The following is a 21,910-nucleotide window of genomic DNA, read 5'->3' on the forward strand; positions in this document are numbered from 1 at the left end:
ACTATCAAATCCTTTAGAATCTACTTTGGCATGAGGTCGAGCCCTAACCTGATTCCCCACATTAAGAACATTATTGAACCGAAACTGGTTTGGCTCAGTGGATAGAGCGTCAGCTTGCGGACTGAAAGGTCCCGGGTTCGATTCCCGTCAAGGGCACGTACCTTGGTTGTGGGCACATACCTTGGTGACAGGCACATCCATAGTGGGGGGTGTGCAGGAGGCAGCTGATGGGTGTTTCTCTCTCATAGATGTTTCTAACTCTCTATCCCTCTCCCTTCCTCTCTGTAAAAAATTAATAAAATATATTTTTTTAAAAAAGAAAAAAAAGAAAGAAAGAAAAGAAAACCCTGTATATTCTAAGCACCAGCCTCATTAGCCTTCCTGCACTTCCTAAAATTAACCTCCCCTTGAAATGCTATGTTTCAGAGATTACAATAACGGACTTAAAAATGCAGGGGAGCATAAAGTGAAAACATTGCTCCGAAACTAGCAATGACCTCTGCTTTGTCGCAGGACGAGGCAGTCACGGCCTTCGCACGGTGTCAGGCAGGCCCTGACGCGTACATGTGAGCCGCATGGGCTCGCCCGCTCCGGGGGAGCCCTGGGGGCTCGCAGCGCTGACCCGCAGGTTAAAGGCGACACGAAGCGTTTCTTCGCTTTAATCACGTTAGTGGTGCCGCAGCTGTCACCTGTGACCATCTCCGTGCGGCCTTCCGAGACGTGAACCAAACGCCGCAATAAGCCAAATGGGCAGAGCATCTATCACTCACTATGGCTAATTGGTTGGCAAACAGTCTTTTTAAAAAAATATATTTTATTGATTTTTTTACAGGGAGCGAGAGAAATAGAGAGTTAGAAACATTGATGAGAGTCATCGATCAGCTGCCTCTTGCACACCCTCCACAGGGGATGTGCCCGCAACCAAGGATCATGCCCTTGACCGGAATCGAACCCGGGACCCTTCAGTCCGCAGGCCGACGCTCTATCCATTGAGCCACACCGGTTTCGGCTATCGCTATCCTCTCTAGAGCACGTCACAGTTCACAAGGACTCACAGCAAGCTGAATGCCAGGGGCACAACCAGCCGTGTGCCCACGGGAGGGGACCCCCGCCCACAGCCTCCCAGTGGGAACCGGAGCCCAGCTTGGTCTGACGCTAGAGCTGGTGCTATTTCTATTTTACCAAAATGTCCCTCAAAAAAAAAGATAACATGTTTTGGGAATTTTTTGTTTCGTTTTATCCCATGGACACTTCTGTTGGGCTAACTAAATATTCAAAAGTTTTCTCAGCCGAGACTGGTTTGGCTCAGTGGATAGAGCGTCTGCCTGCGGACTGAAAGGTCCCGGGTTCGATTCCGGTTAAGGGCATGGACCTTGGTTGCGGGCACATCCCCAGTAGGGGTGGTGCAAGAGGCAGCTGATCGATGACTCTCTTTCATCGATGTTTCTAACTCTCTACCTTCCTCTCTAAGAAATCAATAAAATATATTAAAAAAAAAAAAAGTTTTCTCAGTGATATAAATAAGTATGGAAACTTCTCACTGAAATCTGTCAATGCCCATAAGTCGTGCGTGCTGCCACTCAGGAATGCCAGCTTCTGAGACCCAGCTCCCAGGGACCCAGGGGTGTGGGGGGCAGAGGGTGTAGACTCCAGCTCCCCGCTGTACAGGAACCAGAGGGCCCAGAGCACTTTGCAGTTAAAGACTAAGATGACCAGCCGTCCCACTTTTGACGGGACAGTCCTGATTTTTAACAATTTGTCCCGTGACTTTTTTTTTTGGTTTTTTTTAAATCGGGACTGTCCCGCCAAAAGCGAGACGGCTGGTCACCTTATTAAAGACCCAACTGCACCCGGGTCCGAGTGACTGTCGGAGCCACCTGGATGCCAGCAGCCTGGCCTCCGACGGTCTTCCTGGGGGTGAGGCCGTGGCCTGCCTCCCTCTGGCTTCGCTAACGTGCTCACACCTCGCTCAGTAAGCAGTGTGGGGAGCTAGCCTTCTCTCACTGCTCCTCACTTTGGCTCCATTTCTGTGAGCAGTTACAGCTGCCCAGAGCTTATCAATTCTTCTTGATGGAGGGCTAGCAGGTGGCAGACCCAGAGATTCCCGTTGTAGGCTCCAGGCTCCATCTGCACTCCGCAGAGAAGGCAAGCCTCTCTGCTTCTCCCCTAAGGTAAGGTGACCAGAGGTCCCGATTTTTAACAACTTGTCCCGCGTCCCAAGGTGTTTTAAAAAAGTCCCGATGTTTGGAAAGAATGCACCACAAGCTAGGGAACGGCGGGAGAGCGGGAAGGGAATATACGGTTTTCGGTGGCCATGTGGCTATTTAGCCAGGATATGAGTTTTATATTATTTTTGTTAATTTTATAATGTTAAACTTTAATAATAACAAATAATTGTTGAGAACGGATTATCGAGAACTGCTTATGGAAGTTCGCAACAACGAAAACATTTTGTAACCGTCTCTCAGACGATACACATCGTACTGTGTGCTAGTAAGCTAAACAAGTGATGTCGTTACAAATCAGCTATTCAGATAATTTAGGTGAGTAATGTATTTATTTATTTCATAAATACATAAATTTTCTTGAATTTAGCAGACAGTACTCGTATTATTTATTTTTTATAGTGGCGGCAAAAAGTCTAGCGCCGGCCTTAAAAGTGACACGACTTACGTTACAATTAAGTGTTGAGACTTTGAAAGCCATTTTATGTGTGAAATATAATTTAACAAATTCTTGTGAAAAATTTCATGACCTTTTAAACGACGACAGCAGTCTACTAAAAAAAATTCACTCATGCCAAGACAGGTTTGGCTCAGTGGATAGAGCGTCGGCTTGGGGACCGAAGGGTCCCGGGTTCGATTCCGGTCAAGGGCATGTACCTTGGTTGCGGGCACATCCCCAGTAGGGGGTGTGCAAGAGGCAGCTGATCGATGACTCTCTCTCATCGATGTTTCTAACTTGCTATCTCTCTCCCTTCCTCTCTGTACAAAATCAATAAAATATATTAAAAAAAAAAATTCACTCAAATGAGAAATATGCCAAAGAATAAAATAACACTATATGTAATTTTTAAAATTATATTTGTAAATTGTACTTATGTTGAAATTTAAAAAAACATATTACAATACTGTTTTTTGCGTTCTATAAAAATTTTTGTTGCTCCATATAGACCAAATTTTTAATCAACTCTCCCTTCCCCGCCCCCCCCCACCCCCCCGTCAATGGTGTCCCGCTTTACCAATGTTAAAATCTGGTCACCTTACCCCAAGTCGGAACACCCTCCCGTGCCTGTGGTCTCCCCCACGGGAACCGCGGGGCAGAAGGGACTCACCAATGGGGTGTGGGAGGCAGAGTGGAAGGCTGTACTCACTTAGCAGGGATTCGGGAAACCGTGTTCACGTTGGCGGCGGGGAGCACTCCTTGCAGAATGTGTTCGAGGGCTGTTAATCCGCCGGCGGCTTGAAATGCAATCTGATCGGCCACATTCTAGACGAGAATACAGACAGAGATGAGCTCACTTCCCATGCACGAGATGATGACCACGTGAGTGGGACACGTTCTGCCGGTTCAGCTATCCTGCAGTGTTCACCCGAGGCTGAGGGGGAGCGCAGGTCAAAAGCGTAAGCACAGCCGAGGCCAGTGTGGCTCAGTGGATAGAGCGTCGGCCTGCAGACTGAAAGTTCCCGGGTTTGATTCCCATCAAGGGCATGGACCTTGGTTGCGGGCACATCCCCAGTAGGAGGTGTGCAGGAGGCAGCTGATGGATGTTTCTCTCTCATCGATGTTTCTAACTCTCTATCCCTCTCCCTTCCTCTGTAAAAAAAAAATCAATAAAAAATATATATTTTTTTAAAAGTGTGAGCACAAAGCCTCGCAGCTGAGGGGCAGCGGGCGAGAGCACACCCAACGCCTGTGACAAGGTGACGGCACCGTGAGGAGGCCTGAAGGGACGGGCACGCGCTCCGGGAGCACGAGGGACAGTCAGTGGGGTTCCTGACGTGGGTTCCTTCACGTCCCCGCTGCACCCAGAGCCGAGGCTGCGGTCAGCTAAGAAGGACGGACAGGGAGGCTCCACGTGGAGCGGAAACCACTTCATACAGGAATTGTCATCTTTCCTGGAAAAGGCAGGTCATTTTGGAACAGTCATTACCCCCAACAAGGCAAGCTGACTTCCACAGGGATTTCCTGAGTAATATAATCTAATATCTAACCATTTAGCTATACCTTCTCCCTCTCTCTCTCTCTTTTTTCCCCCCACTTCAGCCATGTTAGGAAGCGTATTAAACCACTTTTGAAGGAAACCTCTGATTATTTCTGTGTGTTTTCTGAATGGTTCACAGTGCCGGTGGGAAGAAGCCCCTCCAAGTTCTCGGCGTCAGCAGGAGAGGGTTCCTGAGACCGCGCGGAGCCTGCATCACACACGCACCAGGAGGACAGCGGCCTGCTATGGGCGGAATCCCTTCCCACACCGCTGAGTCCCAGCTCCTGGTCCCTCGGAACGCACGGGGGTTTGAGGATGAAGTCTTTACAGAAGTGACCAAGTTAAAAGGACGCTGCTCCAGCAGGTCCCGTGTTCTCATAGGGAGAGGAGGTGGCACCCCGAGGCCGAGCAGAGCCACGTGGCCGCTCTCGGCCTCTGTCCCAGGTCCCTCTCCTCCTGGAGGGATCGCCCTCTGTTCATCCCCGTGTCCCGCTGCGCCCAGGCCGTGGGCTTCCTCACCAAAGCCAGGCCGCGGGGCCAGCTCTCTCTCCACGTGGTGGGGGGACCTAAACGGCCACAGATTTCAACCTGGAGACCCAGGCAGCTCCTCCTCCCCCGTGGCCCAGGCCTCGCACTAGAGTTTCTCACTGGAACTGAGTGTCATGCCCAGAGGATGCAACTCGGCTTTTCCAGATGAAGGAAGGACATGCTCACCAAGAGCCTCCTTAGGAGCCTCGAGCTGAGCAGGGAGCCGTCGAGGGGGAAGGCTTTATACCCGAGCCACCGCCCTCCTGCCTTTCCCACAGGGAGCGTGGCCGGTCCGCATGGGGGGGGGGGGGGGGCTGAGTGAAAGCAGACGCTCAGTGTATACATCTCGCCTCCAAAACAAAACAAAACAAACCTCGGAGCTTTCATGCGGCTCCAGCAACATGGACGTGACCTCTTGAGAACGTAAGGCTCAGGCTCGCCAAGACACGGAGCAGGAAAAGAACCAGCCATCCCGGGAGATGAAGGCCGCTCGGAGCCAGATTTTTTCCTAATGCGCTACTGAAAACCCTGGGACTTCACATTTGCAGCTTTGCAAAGAAATAAAGCAAATAGCAAAATGGACTGTAGACTGAAACCTCACACATCGCCTGCCCTGCAGCCGAGGGCGCCCTGGGGTGGGGGTTGTGGGAGTGGGGGGCGCGGGGTGAGGGATGCCAGACGGAAACACTGCGCCGTCCCCACCTCAGCCCAACAGAACGGCCGGGACTCAACAAGTGACGATTTCTCAGCGAATGTCCTGTGAGGGGAGGCCGACGAGTGGGGAGACCTGTCCGCAGAGGGGGTACAGTCTCTCCCCGCTGCGGCGCCCCCACCTCAGGGCAGAGAGGGGAAGCAGGTGGGCTGGACGGCGAGCTGCGGCCGGCCCACCCCCTGCTCTCTCTCCCACCCCCTGCTCTCCCCGCTGCCCTCCGCCCCAGGAGCCAGGGTGCTCCTCAATGCATCGCCTTGTGCTCGGCCCCTCCTGCGAGGGGGGCTAGAAAAAAAGCAAGTGAAGTACACCAGTAATGCTTAACCGTATTATTCTCTCCCCCAAACTGCCCCTCCTCAGCCTTCTCAGCGGGCCACGTTCAAACACCCTCCGTCCTGCGGGACCCGACTCACAGGCCGCCTCTCACGACGCCTCGCTGACCCCTCAGCCAGCCAGGCCCCTGGATGAGATGCCCGTCCTGGCGCCCGCCCCGCCCTGGAAGCCCCCACGCTCCTGGGGGCCCCTCTCCGGGAGGGCGAGCTCAGGCTGCACCGGCGGCCCCGTGCGGCCTGCTCCCTGCACGGAAAGGTCCCACCTGGACGGCGACCCTCCTTCCTCCTCTGCCCGTTCCCCAGCACTCGGCCTCATGGACACCGGAGCCTCCGCAGGGCTTCCTCATTCCTGTTCTATTCGAGCGAGGAGAGCACCTGGGCACCTGGCAGAACAGACACTGCCTTACACACACACACACACACACACACACACACACACACACACGGTGAGACTGGCACTGGCGCTGACACTGACCGGTTAGCAGCTCCCTCCATGACCAGCTGAGCCCAGGCCAGCTCAGAGTGCCAGCTCCCTCTCAGCTGCCATCCTGGGCACCCACTGGGTTACCAATTAGAGGGACTGCCACCACCTCTGCCATCAGGAGGCGGCGGCTCCTCTGGTGGCCCAGAGGCCGGGGGCCTTTGTACCCGACGGCCCTGCAGACAGGAGCGGGCGCTCTGTGAGAAGGGCGGAGGCCCCAGCCCGCTGGCAGTGCAGGGGGGAAGGTGCCTGCTCCTCAGCCGGGCGGCGGGCTCCGCTCTGAGCGTCCGTGGCACCTGCTTAGAGATCGTCACGTCGGTTTCAGCAAACCCCCAAGTCCAGAAGGAAGACAGGAGGTCCAGGGTGAACAGTGTTATGGTTGGCTTTTCCCACACGGGAAACCCCGACACCACAGGACGTCACCTCACAGTCTACTGTCCGCCCTGCTGTGAGCGAAGAGACCAAGCGCACGAGGGCTGTCCTGCCGCTGGGTCCCCTCCCAGGTCCTCCTCTGTCCCCGCAGCCCACACCAGTCCAGCCCCGCCTTCAGGGGGCACTCGAAAGGATCGGCTTCTGGGGTCAGAGACACCACAGGACACCACAAACTGTGGGCACAGGAGTGGGGCGGGGGCGAGGGGGCCGGAGAGGCTTTCTCCAGAGCAGAGCACTGCCCTCCAGTGCTCATCGGAACCAGGCCTTTGGCAGGTCCGTGTCGCCCCCCTCCCCCTTCTGGCCCGAGGGGAGGCAGGGAGGAGGAGAGGCAGGGAGGAGGGCAGGCAGGGAGGAGGGCAGGCAGGGAAGAGGGGAGGCAGGGAGGAGGGGAGGCAGGGAGGAGGGCAGGCAGGGAGGAGGGAAGGCAGGGGAAGAGGGGAGGCAGGGAGGAGGGCAGGCAGGGAGGAGGGCAGGCAGGGAGGACAGAAGGCAGGGAGGAGGGGAGGCAGGGAGGAGGGGAGGCAGGGAGGAAGTCAGGCAGGGAAAAGGGGAGGCAGGGAGGACAGAAGGCAAGGAGGAGGGGAGGCAGGGAGGAGGGGAGGCAGGAGGAGGGAAGCCAGAGAGGAGGGGAGGCAGGGAGGACAGAAGGCAGGGAGAAGGGGAGGCAGGGAGGAGGGGAGGCAGGGAGGAGGGGAGGCAGGGAGGACGGGAGGCAGGGAGGAGGGGAGGCAGGGAGGAGGGGAGGCAGAGAGGAGGGGTGAGGACACAAGGCCTCCGTGCTCGCTGCTCCTCTCTAAGCTGTTCGGGCCGGCGGCCCAGGCCCGGGTGGAGTTAGCACGGCAGAAGCACAGCGGACGGATTCTGATGTCCGCCATCCTCAGGCTTCACGAAGTTGCCCTGCGGTGGCCAGCCAGCACTCAGCATTGAGGGGGGGGGGTGGTGGGGAGGAGACACACACACCTCTTCTCTGCCCAGGGCCCTCTGGGTATTTATGACATCATTCTTGGGCCATACACAATGTTCATCTTAGAAATCAGCCTGCTGTATTTGGTCAAACCTTTAATGAACTCACCCCTAATGCCTTGGCAGGGCCAGACCAAGTGATTTCCCCTGACTTAGAGCTGAGAGCGGGATGGATGCAGTGTGTGAGGAGACGAATACACACTGAGGGGTGTACGAGGAGACGTGTGCGCGGAGGAAGTGGGGCCTGTGACAGCTGTTCAGGACACAGTGAGTGCAACACAGAGGGTTCCTTCAGCTTCTTCACTCTCCCCCTCCCCCCACTCGCTGGCTATGGATACGCAGACCTGAGGGTCACACACAGCAGTGCCCTCTCCTCCTGGTTTCTGCATGATTCAAGTTGGGCAGCAAATAAACTCGGACCAGGAGACCCAGGAGGACATGCTGGGGCCAAACGCCAGCACCACGGACAGATCCCGAAGAGACAAGGGCCCCAGCTCAGAAGCTCCCCTCCCTGCGCTGCTCCCTCCCTGCGGAGCCCAGGCCTTTCTGATTCTCCAGGCTGGTTTGCGAAGTGCACGGTGTGAGCTCTCTGACAGCTGGGAGTCCACTCACATAGCAAACACCAGGTGCTCAGTAAGCAGTTGCTGAATCAAAGAATAAAAGTGCATTCTACCTCCTGGGAGTTGTAACATCAGAAATTCTCTTTAAAGGGGAGAAAACCCATAAGTGCGCAGCGAGAAAGGCTTAGAAACACTGGGTGTCTGGGAACGTCCAGCCCTGGAGGGGATGAGCCCAGGAGGAGAGGCCACAGATGCGAAGGCCAAGTGCAGAGCCTTTGCCAGCCGAAACCGGTGTGGCTCAGGGGCTAGACTTTAGCAGCTAGAGCGTCGGTCTGCAGACTGAAAGGTCCCAGGTTCGATTCCGGTCAAGGGCATGTACCTTGGTTGTGGGCACATCCCCAGTAGGGGGTGAGCAAGCGGCAGCTGGTTGATGTTTCTCTCTCATCGATGTTTCTAGCTCTCTATCCCTCTCTCTTCCTCTCTGTAAAAAAATCAATTAAAAAAAAGAAAGAAAGAAAGAAAGAAATACGGTAGTTATCCCATCTGGATGGCTGTGAGTGGCACTGCCTGACAGCCAGTGGGCTTTGCATTATTCTTATTTTAAAAAATACTTTATAGGAAGAATAGTAAGATTTCAAGGTAACCCGGCAGGTCAAAACTGTTAAGTCAAACTTCTCTAAACACCATGTACACGTTCTGAATATATTTACGTGGTGTGAGTGTACAGGAGATATATATGGATCTTACAAGCTGCAATTTAAAAATTACTTTACAGTCCTAGTATCTAAAATACTGCCTGGCACTGACTGAGGAGGTACTTTTGTTGGATTAATAAGGGCATGTTTCAGTCCCAATAAGAACTCCTCCAAGCCTGCAAAGGAATAAGCCAGAGAGCACAGACCCTAACCATGGGAAGGACCAAAAGGCACAGCTGCCAGGAGAACCACATCTGTACGATCACTCCGCCCTGTGACCGTCACACCGGGACGTACAGTTCAGTGTCTGGTGCACACGGACACACACAGCTGCCAGGAGAACCACATGTGCACAGATCGCTCCGCCCTGTGGCTGTGACACCGGGACATACAGTTCAGTGTCTGGTGCACACGGACACACACAGCTGCCAGGAGAACCACATGTGCACAGATCGCCCCACCCCATGGCCGTCACACCGGGACGTACAGTTCAGTGTCTGGTGCACACGGACGCGCATGGGTGCAGTAACGGCTCAGAAACCTTCTCTGGGACTGTGGCGGCAGAGCCAGCACTGCCAGTGGCCCCAGGTGCTGGGGGCACCTCCCCTCCCTGCTCCTCAGTGCCGGCGTGGGGGCTGAGAGGAACGGAACACCCTCTGGATGCCATTGCTCCTTCTCTGTGCTTCTCCACCCTGTCCATAGATCCTGGTTTTAAATTCTTCTGTGTGAAAACATCTGGAGCAGCAGCTGTCTTCCTGACCGATGCTGTGCCAGCCGGTAATGACCGAGTCCTTTAGCACATGCTGCCTCTGCCCACGGCGCTGCCACTCCCACTCATCACTCAGCAACCAGCATCGAGCCGCCATGATGCCGCGGCAGGTGCTGGGGCAGGTGGCACAGACAGGTACACACCCGCACAGTTTCCGGCCTAGCCTTCCCGGGTGGTATAGTTAGTTTCCGCCCACAAATGTGGATGGATTACTAACTCAGAGAAAGTAAGGCTATTTCACCGAAGCCGGTTTGGCTCAGGGGATACAGCGTCGGCCTACGGACTGAGGGGTCCCGGGTTCGATTCCGGTCAAGGGCATGGACCTTGGTTGCGGGCACATCCCCAGTAGGAGGTGTGCAAGAGGCAGCTGATGGATGATTCTCTCTCATCAGTGTTTATAACTCTCTGTCCCTCTCTCTTGCTCTCTGTGAAAAATAAATAAAATATATATTTTTTAAAAAAAGAAGGAAAAAAAAAAAAAAGGCTATTTCCTACTTCTCAGTTCTCACTGGTGCGTGCTCTAATCACAAAGGAGCTCGAAAACTGTTTATCGATCCGAGTTAAACAACGGATCAGAGTAACTTTTATTATGTGCTAAATCAAAGTGGTAAGAGGACCTAACCCTGCACAGCTCCACCTCAGGCGTCACGTGAACAACCCACAATATAAAGATCTCAGAGAGCTGCGCGGACTCGTCCGGAATCTACCGAATTTCCTGTTTGATTCGGACAAATGCATCTTTAAGACCTGTCTCTCTGTCACTTGATAAAAAGACAGCAGATAAATCGATAAGCCCTCTATGGAGTGGACAAAGCTGCCCAATGTGCCCCCGACAGGAGTCTGCCCGACTGAAGGCTGCTCATGTATTCTTCACCCGGACATTACACAGTTTACTGCTTGTCTACAGAGATTTTAATTCCAAAAACGCCGCGTGCCAGCCAGAGTTCAGTGTAAATCACACGGATAAAAAGATCATTTCATGTCTTTCTGACAGGTGATTTGCATAGTATTTCTATCCATCAAAACGGCCTGTTAGCGAGTAACATAACCTGTCATTCACACAGGCTTTTCTGTTCTGAAAAAAGGACGAACGCTTTGTGACTCACCTAATTTTCTTATAATTGTCTAAATCGACAAAAAAAAACACCCCAAAACCTTAAGTCAAGAAGTATGAATTAAATACGCATACTCCAAACTACGAGAGAGAGGCTCCATATTCCAACCCGTAGAGAGCTCTCTCTCTCTCTCTCTCTCTCTCTTTAAAAAAATGTATATTATTGATTTTTCACAGAGAGGAAGAGAGATAGAGAGTTAGAAACATTGATCAGCTGCCTCCTGCACACCTCCCACTGGGGATGTGCCCACAACCAAGGTACATGCCCTTGACCGGAATCGAACCTGGGACCCTTCAGTCCACAGATTGACGCTTAATCCACTGAGCCAAACCGGTTTTGGCGAGAGAGCTCCCTTTAATCACCACACAACCACCCATGAATCTCTGGTAGTGAACCATTCAAAAGACTGCAGATTTAAATCCTGTCAAGAAAGAAATTGTTGCTCTCCAAATAATACTTATTTTTAAGTTTTATACTTAGAAGTAAAATGATATTTTCAAATTATGAAATTTGGAGCTCATATAAGCATATAAAGTTATAGTAAGTTGTGAAAACCTGGACGGTACAGAGAAATGGATGGTAAAAGCACATTTATTTCCAAGATGCAGACCAGCAAGTACTGGGTGTCTCTGGTCCAGGACATCACTGATGGCCCTTTATTGAACTCTGATACAGAGCCAACAAGTAGTCAACAAACCCCAAATTTATGTACTTCAGAAAATGTGCAATGTAAACAACCCCTTGGGACCCGAATTCCAAAGATAATGACACTCCTCAGGACTCATTCCCTCCTCATGCCATAAACGTGGTGGGCATCGCCCATGGGAGCACGGAGGTGGGTCTGTGCTCAGAAGACAGAGGACTCGTGGGAGGTGCCCAGGGGTGTGGGCACAGAGGAGGAGAAACTGCTATGCACTTACTTTTTTATAATTTATTTTTTTAAATATATTTTATTGATTTTTTTTACAGAGAGGAAGGGAGAGGGATAGAGAGTGAGAAACATAAATGAGAGAGAAACATTGATCAACTGCTTTAGGACATCGTTGGCCTGATGTGTGATTTATCTGATTTTGAATCCTTCATCTGGAATACAAACTGTCCTAATAGAGGACACTATTCCTGTATTGTAATGTCCATTCACAGGAATAGCCACCTAACGGAAATTCTTCTTTCCCAAAGGATAGCTTACCATTCACAGCCTACGTCCCTCAGTCTGTTTTAACCCCATTTATGTACCCTCCTCCTAGTTTATCATGAACTACAGGGTTAGTTTTTCTTCCTTTTCCCTTTTTCAAAAGATAAAATAAAATAGTTGTTTTCAGCACTGCCAGTGGGTAATGACACAAACGGATGCACATTTATAATTCCTAGGCTCACCACGCTTCCTGTCCAGCCCGTTTGCTGGACTACTTCCTTCTTGCTGCCGAATGTCTTCCTATTGATCTTTTTTCTTTTAAAAAAAATATATTTTATTGATTGATTTTTTACACTGAGGAAGAGAGAGGGATAGAGAGCTAGAAACATCGATAAGAGAGAATCATCGATCAGCTGTCTCCTGTACACCTCCCACTAGGGATGTGCCCGCAACCAAGGTACATGCCCCTGACTGGAATCAAGCCCGGGACCCTTCAGTCTGCAGGCCGGCACTCTATCCACTGAGCCACACCGGTTTCGGCTTCCCATAGATCTTTCGTGAGGGCCTGTTGGGCCCTACTTCTCTTTCTCTGAATGTCTGAAAACGTTTTCATTCTGCCTGAACTTTTTTTTTTAATAATATATATTTTATTGACTTTTTACAGAGAGGAAGGGAGAGGGATAGAGTTAGAAACATCGATGAGAGAGGAACATCGACCAGCTGTCTCCTGCACACCCCCCACTGGGGATGTGCCCGCAACCAAAGTACATGGCCTTGACCGAAATCGAACCTTTCAGTCCGCAGGCCGACGCTCTATCCACTGAGCCACACCGGCTTCGTCCTGCCTGAACTCTTGACTCACGTTTCACTGGGCACACAATTCCTGGTCAATGTCACATGTCCTGGAGACCGTGCTCTGTCCTCCTGGACACCTCTTACTCCTGACAAGAAGTCTGCTACGGGTCTAACGGAACTTTGTAGATCATCTGTCTCTACCCTTAAACACTTTCTTCTCTTTGATCTTCTGAGGTTTCCCCAGGATATCAATTCACGCCTCTTTCAACTCTTGAAAAACGCTCAGGAGTTGGTGTCCAACACTATCTCCACTTTTCTCTGCATTCCCTCCTGCTGGAACTCCAAATAAATGCATGGAACAAACCCCAAGGTCCACATTCTATGACTCTTTTTTTTCCAAAGGGGATTTAAAAATATATATATGTTTTATTGATTTTTTACAGAGATGAAGGGAGAGGGATAAAGAGCTAGAAACATGGATGAGAGAGAGAGACATCCATCAGCTGCCTCCTGCACACCCCCCACTGGGGATGCGCCCACAACCAAGGTACATGCCCTTGACCGGAATCGAACCTGGGACCTTTCAGTCCGCAGGCCACACTCTATCCACTGAGCCAAACCGATTTCGACAAGAGTAATGTTTAAAATAAAATAAATAAAATAAAATAAAATACTTCTTACTCCTGTTAAGTATCTGACACAGGAGAGAAGCCGGCGCCTAAGCTTACACCAGCTGAAGCCCGTCTCCCCGCTGACTGGCAGCTCTCCTGATTTCGCCATCCCTCCCCGCGCTCTCTGCCTGGGAAGGCTCCTTCTCCTCGGCCAGAAGCGGGGTCAGGAACTCGCTCGGAGGACCAGATAGTGAAACTTGAAGTTTTCAGGCCGAGAGGCGAAGTCCGGGCTCTGATGTACCCTCCGGCCATCCATCAGCGTGAAGGCCGCTCTGTTTGCAGCCATTAGAGGCATGGCGGCGGGCCAGCCTGTCAGGGCTGTAGTTTGTCAATCTCTGCAGTAAATACCGCTCCTCGCGGTCCTCTCCTCTGCTGTCCTCTCCTCCTCCACACACTGCTACCCACTCCCGCTGTTTCCCTGGCTGAGCTGAGCTGGAGATCCAAACCGATACCCGCCCAGGTGCCTGAGCCCATGTCTTCACAGCTAAGTTCCCACTGAGAGCTCAGGCACCAATTTTATCTTTTATTTTTAAATAATATTTTATTGATTTTTTTTTTATAGAGAGGAAGAGAGAGGGATAGAGAGTTAGAAATACCGATGAGAGAGAAACATCGATCAGCTGCCTCTTGCACCCGCCCCCACTGGGGATGTGCCCGCAACCAAGATACATGCCCTTGACCGGAATCAAACCCGGGACCTTTCGGTCCGCAGGCGGATGCTCTATCCACTGAGCCACACCGGTTTGGGCTCAGGCACTCTTTGGATGGCCCACAGCCTGTCACGGAATTTGTTATTGCTCTCTTTTATAAGCCTGATCCGAAAGTCACCATCACTCACTCCCTTTTTGGCTTGTTTTCCTCACTGGGCTGGAAAACACTCCCTGCCACCGGGTGTCGGCTCAGAGGGCTTATGAGAGAGAGAGAGAGAGAGAGAGAGAGAGAGAGAGAGGATGCCCCACGCTGGGCCGTCACTTGACGTGCAGCCAGCTCGAGGTGGGGACGAGGGCCTGCACTGCGGTGAATGGCATGGGCCCTGGCATCGGTGCTGCCAAAGCCCGCCACCGTGCCCGCCGGACAGGGTCTCGGCTCTCTCTCTGGGAAGGGGACCGAGAGGAGGAACAGGCTCCGGAGGTTAGGGGTGCAGCCACACGTGAGGGCGCAGGGCCGTGACTGCACAGACTGAGGCTCATGATGACGATTGCCACACTGTTCCTGGTGCTCCCAGGCTCCTGGCTCTGGGCGCACAGAGCGCTGCTGGCCGTCTGTCACCTTCAGTGACGGCACTGACCGCGGACGCTGTGTCCACGCTCTGCCCCCAGCAGATGCCCGCTGCTTTGCCCCGGGAGCAGCAGGGAGTCACCGGCATCACATCACCCGGAGCCACAGCACCCGCTCTTCTGCAGAGCGAGCGAACACCCGCTCACCCCGCCCCCTGGCACCGGGGTCTCCTGTCCTCATTCCCCCTCCTACTGACACGAGCTTTGATCTGACTTCTGTAAGAAGGTGTGCTCCTGGGCAGAGAGCGGGAAAAGCTCTCTGAAAACCACGGGGCAGCCTGCAACACCAGTGAGTCCTGTCCCTGTTACAGGGGAGAGGCAGAGCATCTGTTCTAAGTCTAAGGTGACCAGACGTCCCGCTTTTGGCGGGACAGTCCCGATTTTTAACAATTTGTCCAAATTGTTAAAGAATATTTCCAAAAATCGGGACTTTTTTAAAACGCCGTGGAACACGGGACACATTGTTAAAAATCGGGACTGTCACCTTATCTAAGTCCCCCAACTTCTACGATTCTGCTTGCTGACAGCTCCCTACTGCGGTCTGCTTTTCTACAATGTGATTTGCGGCCAAAAGAAGAAACAAAACATTTCAGTTCTCTCTGAACGCTGTGTTTCTTCAAATGCCACCGGGCTGGCTCTCCAGTCAGTGACTCGCCCGCAGGAGGGGCTTCTGGGGCGGCTCAGCCACCAACAGGCCCAACCAGCCTCCAGACAGTTCCACCCGTTCGTCTCCCCTCACTCATCTCCAACATCCGAGACTGGGGAGCGGGGAGCCCTCAGGATCCCCGCTTCCTGGGGAAGGAAGGAAGAGGGGCACGGAGGGGAGCGCCCCGGGGAGAAGCGGGAGGCTGCTCTCCGTGTCACAGAGACGCCTACGCCACCGACAAGGCGAACACATGACCAGTCACCAGGCCCGGCCGGTGATTCCCCATCGCTTCCTTTCCTCTGCTTACCGTTATTTTTATTTTATTAAAAAAAATTTTTTTTATTGATTTTTACAGAGGAAGAGAGGGGGATAGAGAGTCAGAAACATGAATGAGAGAGAAACATCCATTAGCTGCCTCCTGCACACACCCCCGCAACCAAGGTCCATGCCCTTGACCGGAATCGAACCCGGGGCCCTTCAGTCCGCAGGCCGACGCTCTATCCACTGAGCCACACCGGTTTTGGCGAACGCTGACTTTTCATTCATCAGTTTATCTATCACTGGGGGCCTACCTACTCCCCGGCAGGTAGGTCCCCAGTGATAGATAAGGACTGCACGGATGCCAGGTTTCTGAGGAGACCGTGGTGAGGAAGCAGCAGGCACAGACAGGCAGAGGACATGGGGCTGTGGCGGGACCAGCTCACGGGTGGCGCAAAAAGGACAGCAGTGCGGGCGGGGACCCATTCTCACCGACAGGGAGGGGGCACCCCAGGAGGTGGGGGGCCACGAGCTGGGATCTCCAGCAGGAAGGTCATGTCCTCTGTTAAATGACTCCACGCTGATGTGGCACCTGCCCAGCAGTGCTACACTCACTCTACCTCCCCGGCCCTCCTGCTCAAAGACCGGGGGAGCCCCGGGATGGAGAGGCAGCTTTCATAGGCCTTGGTGCAAGCACAGGGCACACCCCGCTTTCTAAGGATCCCCTGTGTGCTTGTCTCTCCTGCCCTAACCCGTCACCAGGAAACCGTCTAACCACTGAGCTGCCCTCTCACTTTGGAGGAGCAATGGTGTCGCTTCCAATGCTGGGACGGCGTCTTCCCGACCTCACCGTCATCTACAAAGCACCTTTTGTGAACATGTAATGCAGCACGTGGCGACCAGCATAGAAACCCACGCCAGTCCTCTCCTCGCCTGCAAGGGGCGATGCAGTGAGTAGCCTGGCGCTGCAGATGAAAGTATAAATGCCAAAACCAGTTTGGCTCAGTGGACAGAGCATCGGCCTGCGGACTGAAAGGTCCCGGGTTCGATTCCGGTCAAGGGCAATGACCTTGGTTGCGGGCACGTCCCCAGTGGGGGGTGTGCAAGAGGCAGCTGATCCATGATTCTCTCTCATCGATGTTTCTGGCTCTATCCCTCTCTCTTCCTCTCTGTAAAAAAATCAGTAAAATATATTTAAAAAGAAATAGAAAAAAGAAAGTATAAACGCTGAGCTGCCTCCGACCCGCTGAGGCCAGCCGCTCTGACAGTCTCTGCAACGTGATAAATCCCGTCTGTCCGCGGCTCCCCTGTATTTGAAAGTTACGACAAACATTCTGCTGAAATGTAAACAACTGACATCATGACGGGTGAGGCCGTGGGCTGCGAATTTATCTGAAATCAAGAAAACAGAGATCCTGTTTGACACCAGATAAACCATTAGTGTCACCGAGGGAGCGGCTTGGGGAGGTCACGGTGTTGTTTGTCATCAGTCTTCACGGCACATGCGCCAAAGGGCCTGTTGCAACGCAGTCGAGGCAAAAATAAGTAATATGAGAGACAAAGGAATTAGAAATCTACAGAAAAAAGGGCAACATTTTCTCTTTAAAGGACAATTTCTAATTGGAACAGAATTTTAAAATAAGTTAATCTTCACTTCTGATTTTTGTGTTTTCTCCCAATTATTTTAAGTGGCCAAGTTTGGAATAATGCCTCTAACTCCAATCCCGTCCTTCATGTCCTCAATCCCAGGGGAACATGACTGCCATGACCCGTGCACAGCTTTCCTGAAAAGTCGTTTATTCCGGTCCAGTCGGGTCTTTGGAAGACGCGAAGCCATGTTTTGATTAAGAAGGCACTGTAGCTGAAACCGGTTTGGTGTGCAAGAGGCAGCTGATCAATGATTCTCTCTCATCGATGTTTCTATCTCTCTATCATCCCTCTCTCTTCCTCTCCGTAAAAAAATCAATAAAAATATATTAAAAAAAAAAAAAAAAGAAGGCACTGCAGGACAAATCCTATTGCTTTATAATTATAAGTCATACAGTTAAATTACTTTATATTTATAAATTATGTTAGAATTTTGCCGGCTGAATTTTTTTGGCAGTCTGTAAATGTTTACAGTTCCTACATTTGTATTCCTGGGCCTAATATACCGAGAGCTTAACGATGATGTGTAGCATGAAGGACAGAAACATTAATTTTTTAATTTCTATATATGTAGATAAGTGATTACAAAATGGAAGGGAGGTCATTTTGTGACATGGTAACAAATATATTAAATCAGAGGACCTGGTTTCTTACAGTCCATAATAAATGTCAATTACATTATTTTATACATCTTATATGAGGCAATGTGTACTAACTACACTATATGAGGAATTAAAGTCTTAATTTTTTCCACTGAATTTACTATGACGTTCTTTGTCATTCTGTCACCATTCTGAATATGTAAACTACATCGCAAAGACTTTTTACGAAGACTGGAGAAGGGAGAGAGTTCTATTCCAATGAAAACAAAAGGTTTGTTTTCTAAACTGTCAGCTAAAATAAAAACAGACCTAACTTCAATCATACTGTATTGTTATTTTTTTAAATTTTTTAAATATATATTTTGATTTTTTTACAGAGGGGAAGAGAGAGGGATAGAGAGCTAGAAACATTAATGAGAGAGAAACATCCATCAGCTGCCTCCTGCACGCCCCCCACTGGGGATGTGCCCACAACCAAGGTCCATGCCCTTGACTGGAATCAAACCCAGGACCTTTCAGTCCTCAGGCTGACGCTCTATCCACTGAGCCACACCGGCTTCTGCTGTCTCAAATGTCTTTATTCTCAAAATGGAGATAACATTACGAAATTACTGTGACGAGTTAACAAGATTAGCAAGTTTACAAGAATAGATGCTCCATAAATTCTAGGGATTTGATGTTGTTGTTTGCTGACAGACGCTTTCCAGCTTTAAAATGCATCACGGATCGATAATGCATCGTGTTGGCAGGGAGGAATGGGAAATGCTTGCAAACCAGACAGGCACATGAATGAGTGCAGTCCACAGCCCTTCCAGCTGCACCCGACCTTCACGTAGCCACGGCGATGGCCAGGGGCCGCCCTTCACCTCCCTGCAAGACGTGCAGACTGATGCCTACGTCCCAGCGAACATTCTTCTGCTGCTGTATCTTTTCCCACACAGCTCTGTGCCCATCGATGCTTCGCTATCTTACGTAATTTAGATTAATGTCGAGTAAACCAATGACATGCTAGGAAGAACGCTCCTTATGCAAACGAAATCGAATGCTTCAGCAAGATTCAATAGCAGGAGATGCTGTACAAAACTGCCTGCAGATTAGGTGTGAAACAAGCGAAAAAAACAAGGGGGGGGGGAGTGGAAAGGCTGTAAAAATCTCAGTTGTTATGTCTGAGAAGAGGGCTAGGAGGGGAAAATGAGGGGCTTTTGCTTATTCTATATTACTGTATTGCTTAATTTAAAAATATATATATTTTATTTTTTTTTTACAGAGAGGAAGGGAGAGGGATAGAGAGTTAGAAACATCGATGAGAGAGAAACATCCATCAGCTGCCTCCTGCACACCCCCCACTGGAGATGTGCCCGCAACCAAGGTACATGCCCTTGACCGGAATCGAACCTGGGACCCTTCAGTCCACAGGCCAACGCTCTATCCACTGAGCCACAATGGTTAGGGCTGTGCTGCAGCTTTTCTACAGCACACATTACTCTAACAGACCTACAATGTTTGTTTAAAATATTCAAATATATAGCTTTTGAACACTGGTAGTTGCAATTCTGAAAGTCTTAAGTGAAAAGGAGCTGCTGTAAACAATTTTGTATTTCCTAGGGACATTCTGATCCGCCCCAGGCCATCCGCAGAGGAAAATCAATGCGCCAGCTCCTACGTATCGGAGACTTGTATAGATTTGCTCCTGATCCCCTCCCCCCACAGGAGGGTATGTATTTGCTCTCGCAGGGAATTCAATTAGCAATATGAGTCCGCTCCTCCGTCAGTGATGGACACCGGGGGGACTGTCCCGACCACGTGAAGGCATGTCAGATGGCTGCCTGATCCCCGGACTGGCTGGTTAACAGGAGAATTACTGCCCACTCCCATAAATGACTGCATATGCTTCTTGTCATAAACACGGTGGCAGCGCCTGAAATCAATCTTCCGTGACCTTATTGATTAGGACATTTAGGAATAATGAGACTTCACTGGCGGCAGAGTAATGCTTGAAAAAAAGAAAAAAATACTCCGGCGAGGGCTTGCTTATTAACACTGTCAGATCCATCTTCCGCCTCCCTCTCCCGATCCAGACCCCCGGCCCGAAACACGCGTGACAAAAACTTAATTCTGTGCTTGTTCTTAGTATTTGCTGGTAATGTGTTTTAAGTTTACAAAAATAAATAGATTTAAGAACTTTTTTTGGTAATCAAAGTACAGAGTATATTCACCAGCTAAGATTGAAAATTATAATATGAATTGGAAAGCTTAAGGGAGACCTTATAGGACATACTGTGTGGTAGTTTAGCAAACAAATATGAAAAACAGAATTCTCAAATGTATGATTCTTTTATATTTATATTAAATATGTTTAATGATGAAGAAATAAAAATAAATTTTTCACTATCTTCTTACCCTGTAAGTATATAATTTCTACCTGGGTTTTTCTGAGAGTGGTTATAGAATAAAACTATTTTAGAAAAGTCTACACATTCTTGAAGAGAGAAGCTTTAAACACTGTTTCACTCATCTAAATATCTTCTGCTTACAGGATCTGCATATATGATGTATTTGAAGCAAAATATCACATAATTTTATTTTATTTTTTATATATATTTAAAAATATATTTTATTGATTTTTTACAGGGAGGAAGGGAGAAGGATAGAGAGCTAGAAACATAAATGAGAGAACCATCCATCAGCTGCCTCCTGCACGCCCCCTACTGGGGATATGCCCGCAACCAAGGTACATGCCCTTGACTGGAATCAAACCCGGGGCCCTCAGTCCCCAGGCCGACGCTCTATCCATTGAGCCAAACCGGTCCCGGCGGATCTCGCTTTTTCTCAAACCCTCCATGTAAGCTTCTAGGACAGAGTTCAGACACAGCACATTTTGTTTAACATGCGCACGAATCACAACCTCTGCACGTGGCAAGGTCCTCACTAACAGTCATTTTCCTGGGAGAATGAATCTGCCTCTTGTGTGTAACACCCTAACTTCACAGACCATCTCGATCTCCAAACAGAACGCTGTTTAGGTGATACATATACAGAAAAATTTGCATATGCACTAAACTCAGTGCATTTTATTTATTTATTTTTATATTTTATTGATTTTTTTTTACAGAGAGGAAGGGAGCGAGATAGAGTCAGAAACATGGATGAGAGAGAATCATAGACCAGCTGCCTCCTGCACACCCCCCATCGGGGATGAACTCGCAACCGAGGTATATGCTCCCGACAGGAATTGAACCTGGGACCCTTCAGTCCGCAGGCTGACGCTCTATCCACCGGTTTTGGCATTTTAACTACAACGATATGCAAGTTGAATTATACTCCAAATAGAACTCGCGTAAACAAAATAGTCACATCAACTGTTAGGACATTTAACCAAATTGCATCCTAACATGAGTCTATAACTATAAAACAGCGTTTTTCTGTTTCAGTTTAGAAAGTCCGTTTGAAATGGACATGACATTCCTTTCCCTCATTTAAAATGGGAAGCGTGCCGAAACTGGTGTGGCTCAGTGGATAGAGCATCGGCCTGAGGACTGAAGGTCCCGGGTTCGATTCTGGTCAAGGACATGTACCTTGGTTGCAGGCACATTCCCAGTGCGGGGTGTGCAGGAGGCAGCTGATCGATGTTTCTCTCTCATTGATGTTTCTAACTGCCTATCCCTCTCCCTTCCTCTCTGTAAAAAATCAATAAAATATATTTTAAATAAAAAAATAAATAAATAAAAAAAATGGGAGGAGCTCCCAGGAGCGTTCCCTGCGCAGCTGGGCTCTCCCTCTGGGTGGGCTCCTGGGTCGGAGGGAGACCTCGGTGCAGACGGTGCACACTGTGCCCTGCGGCCTGTCAGCTGCTTTAAGGGAACCACCAGAGGACGTGAGAAGTTGCTAAGGAAGGAGGATAAAAATAAGAGGTCCCATTCCCTCTCCCTGAAGAATTCCAGCCGACAGTCAGGGAAGGGCTCGAGCACAGGCGGTGTGTCCAGGGGGGTCCTGCTGTCCCTTAAGGCGAGGCGCGCATCACACACCACCCACCTCACTCCCAAAGCCGGTCCGGGCGGAGGGGTGTGGGGCAGTGTCCACCTCTGCCGTCC

General features: G+C 50.5%; 1 protein-coding gene across 4 annotated transcripts in view; it reads right to left on the reverse strand.

Annotated features, from left to right (window-relative positions):
* Nucleotides 1–21,910, reverse strand: part of SCAPER (S-phase cyclin A associated protein in the ER) — a 160,606-nt gene that overhangs the window by 46,237 nt on the left and 92,459 nt on the right. For all 4 annotated transcript variants that reach the window (XM_084869028.1, XM_084869027.1, XM_084869026.1 and 1 more), the window contains exon 24: nucleotides 3,374–3,489. In XM_084869028.1, the coding sequence (XP_084725154.1) occupies nucleotides 3,374–3,489 (116 nt within the window). The remainder of the gene's footprint in view (nucleotides 1–3,373; nucleotides 3,490–21,910) is intronic.

This window comes from Pipistrellus hanaki, assembly GCF_964339955.1.
Source record: "Pipistrellus hanaki genome assembly, chromosome: 21".
Classification (NCBI taxonomy): Eukaryota; Metazoa; Chordata; class Mammalia; order Chiroptera; family Vespertilionidae; genus Pipistrellus; species Pipistrellus hanaki.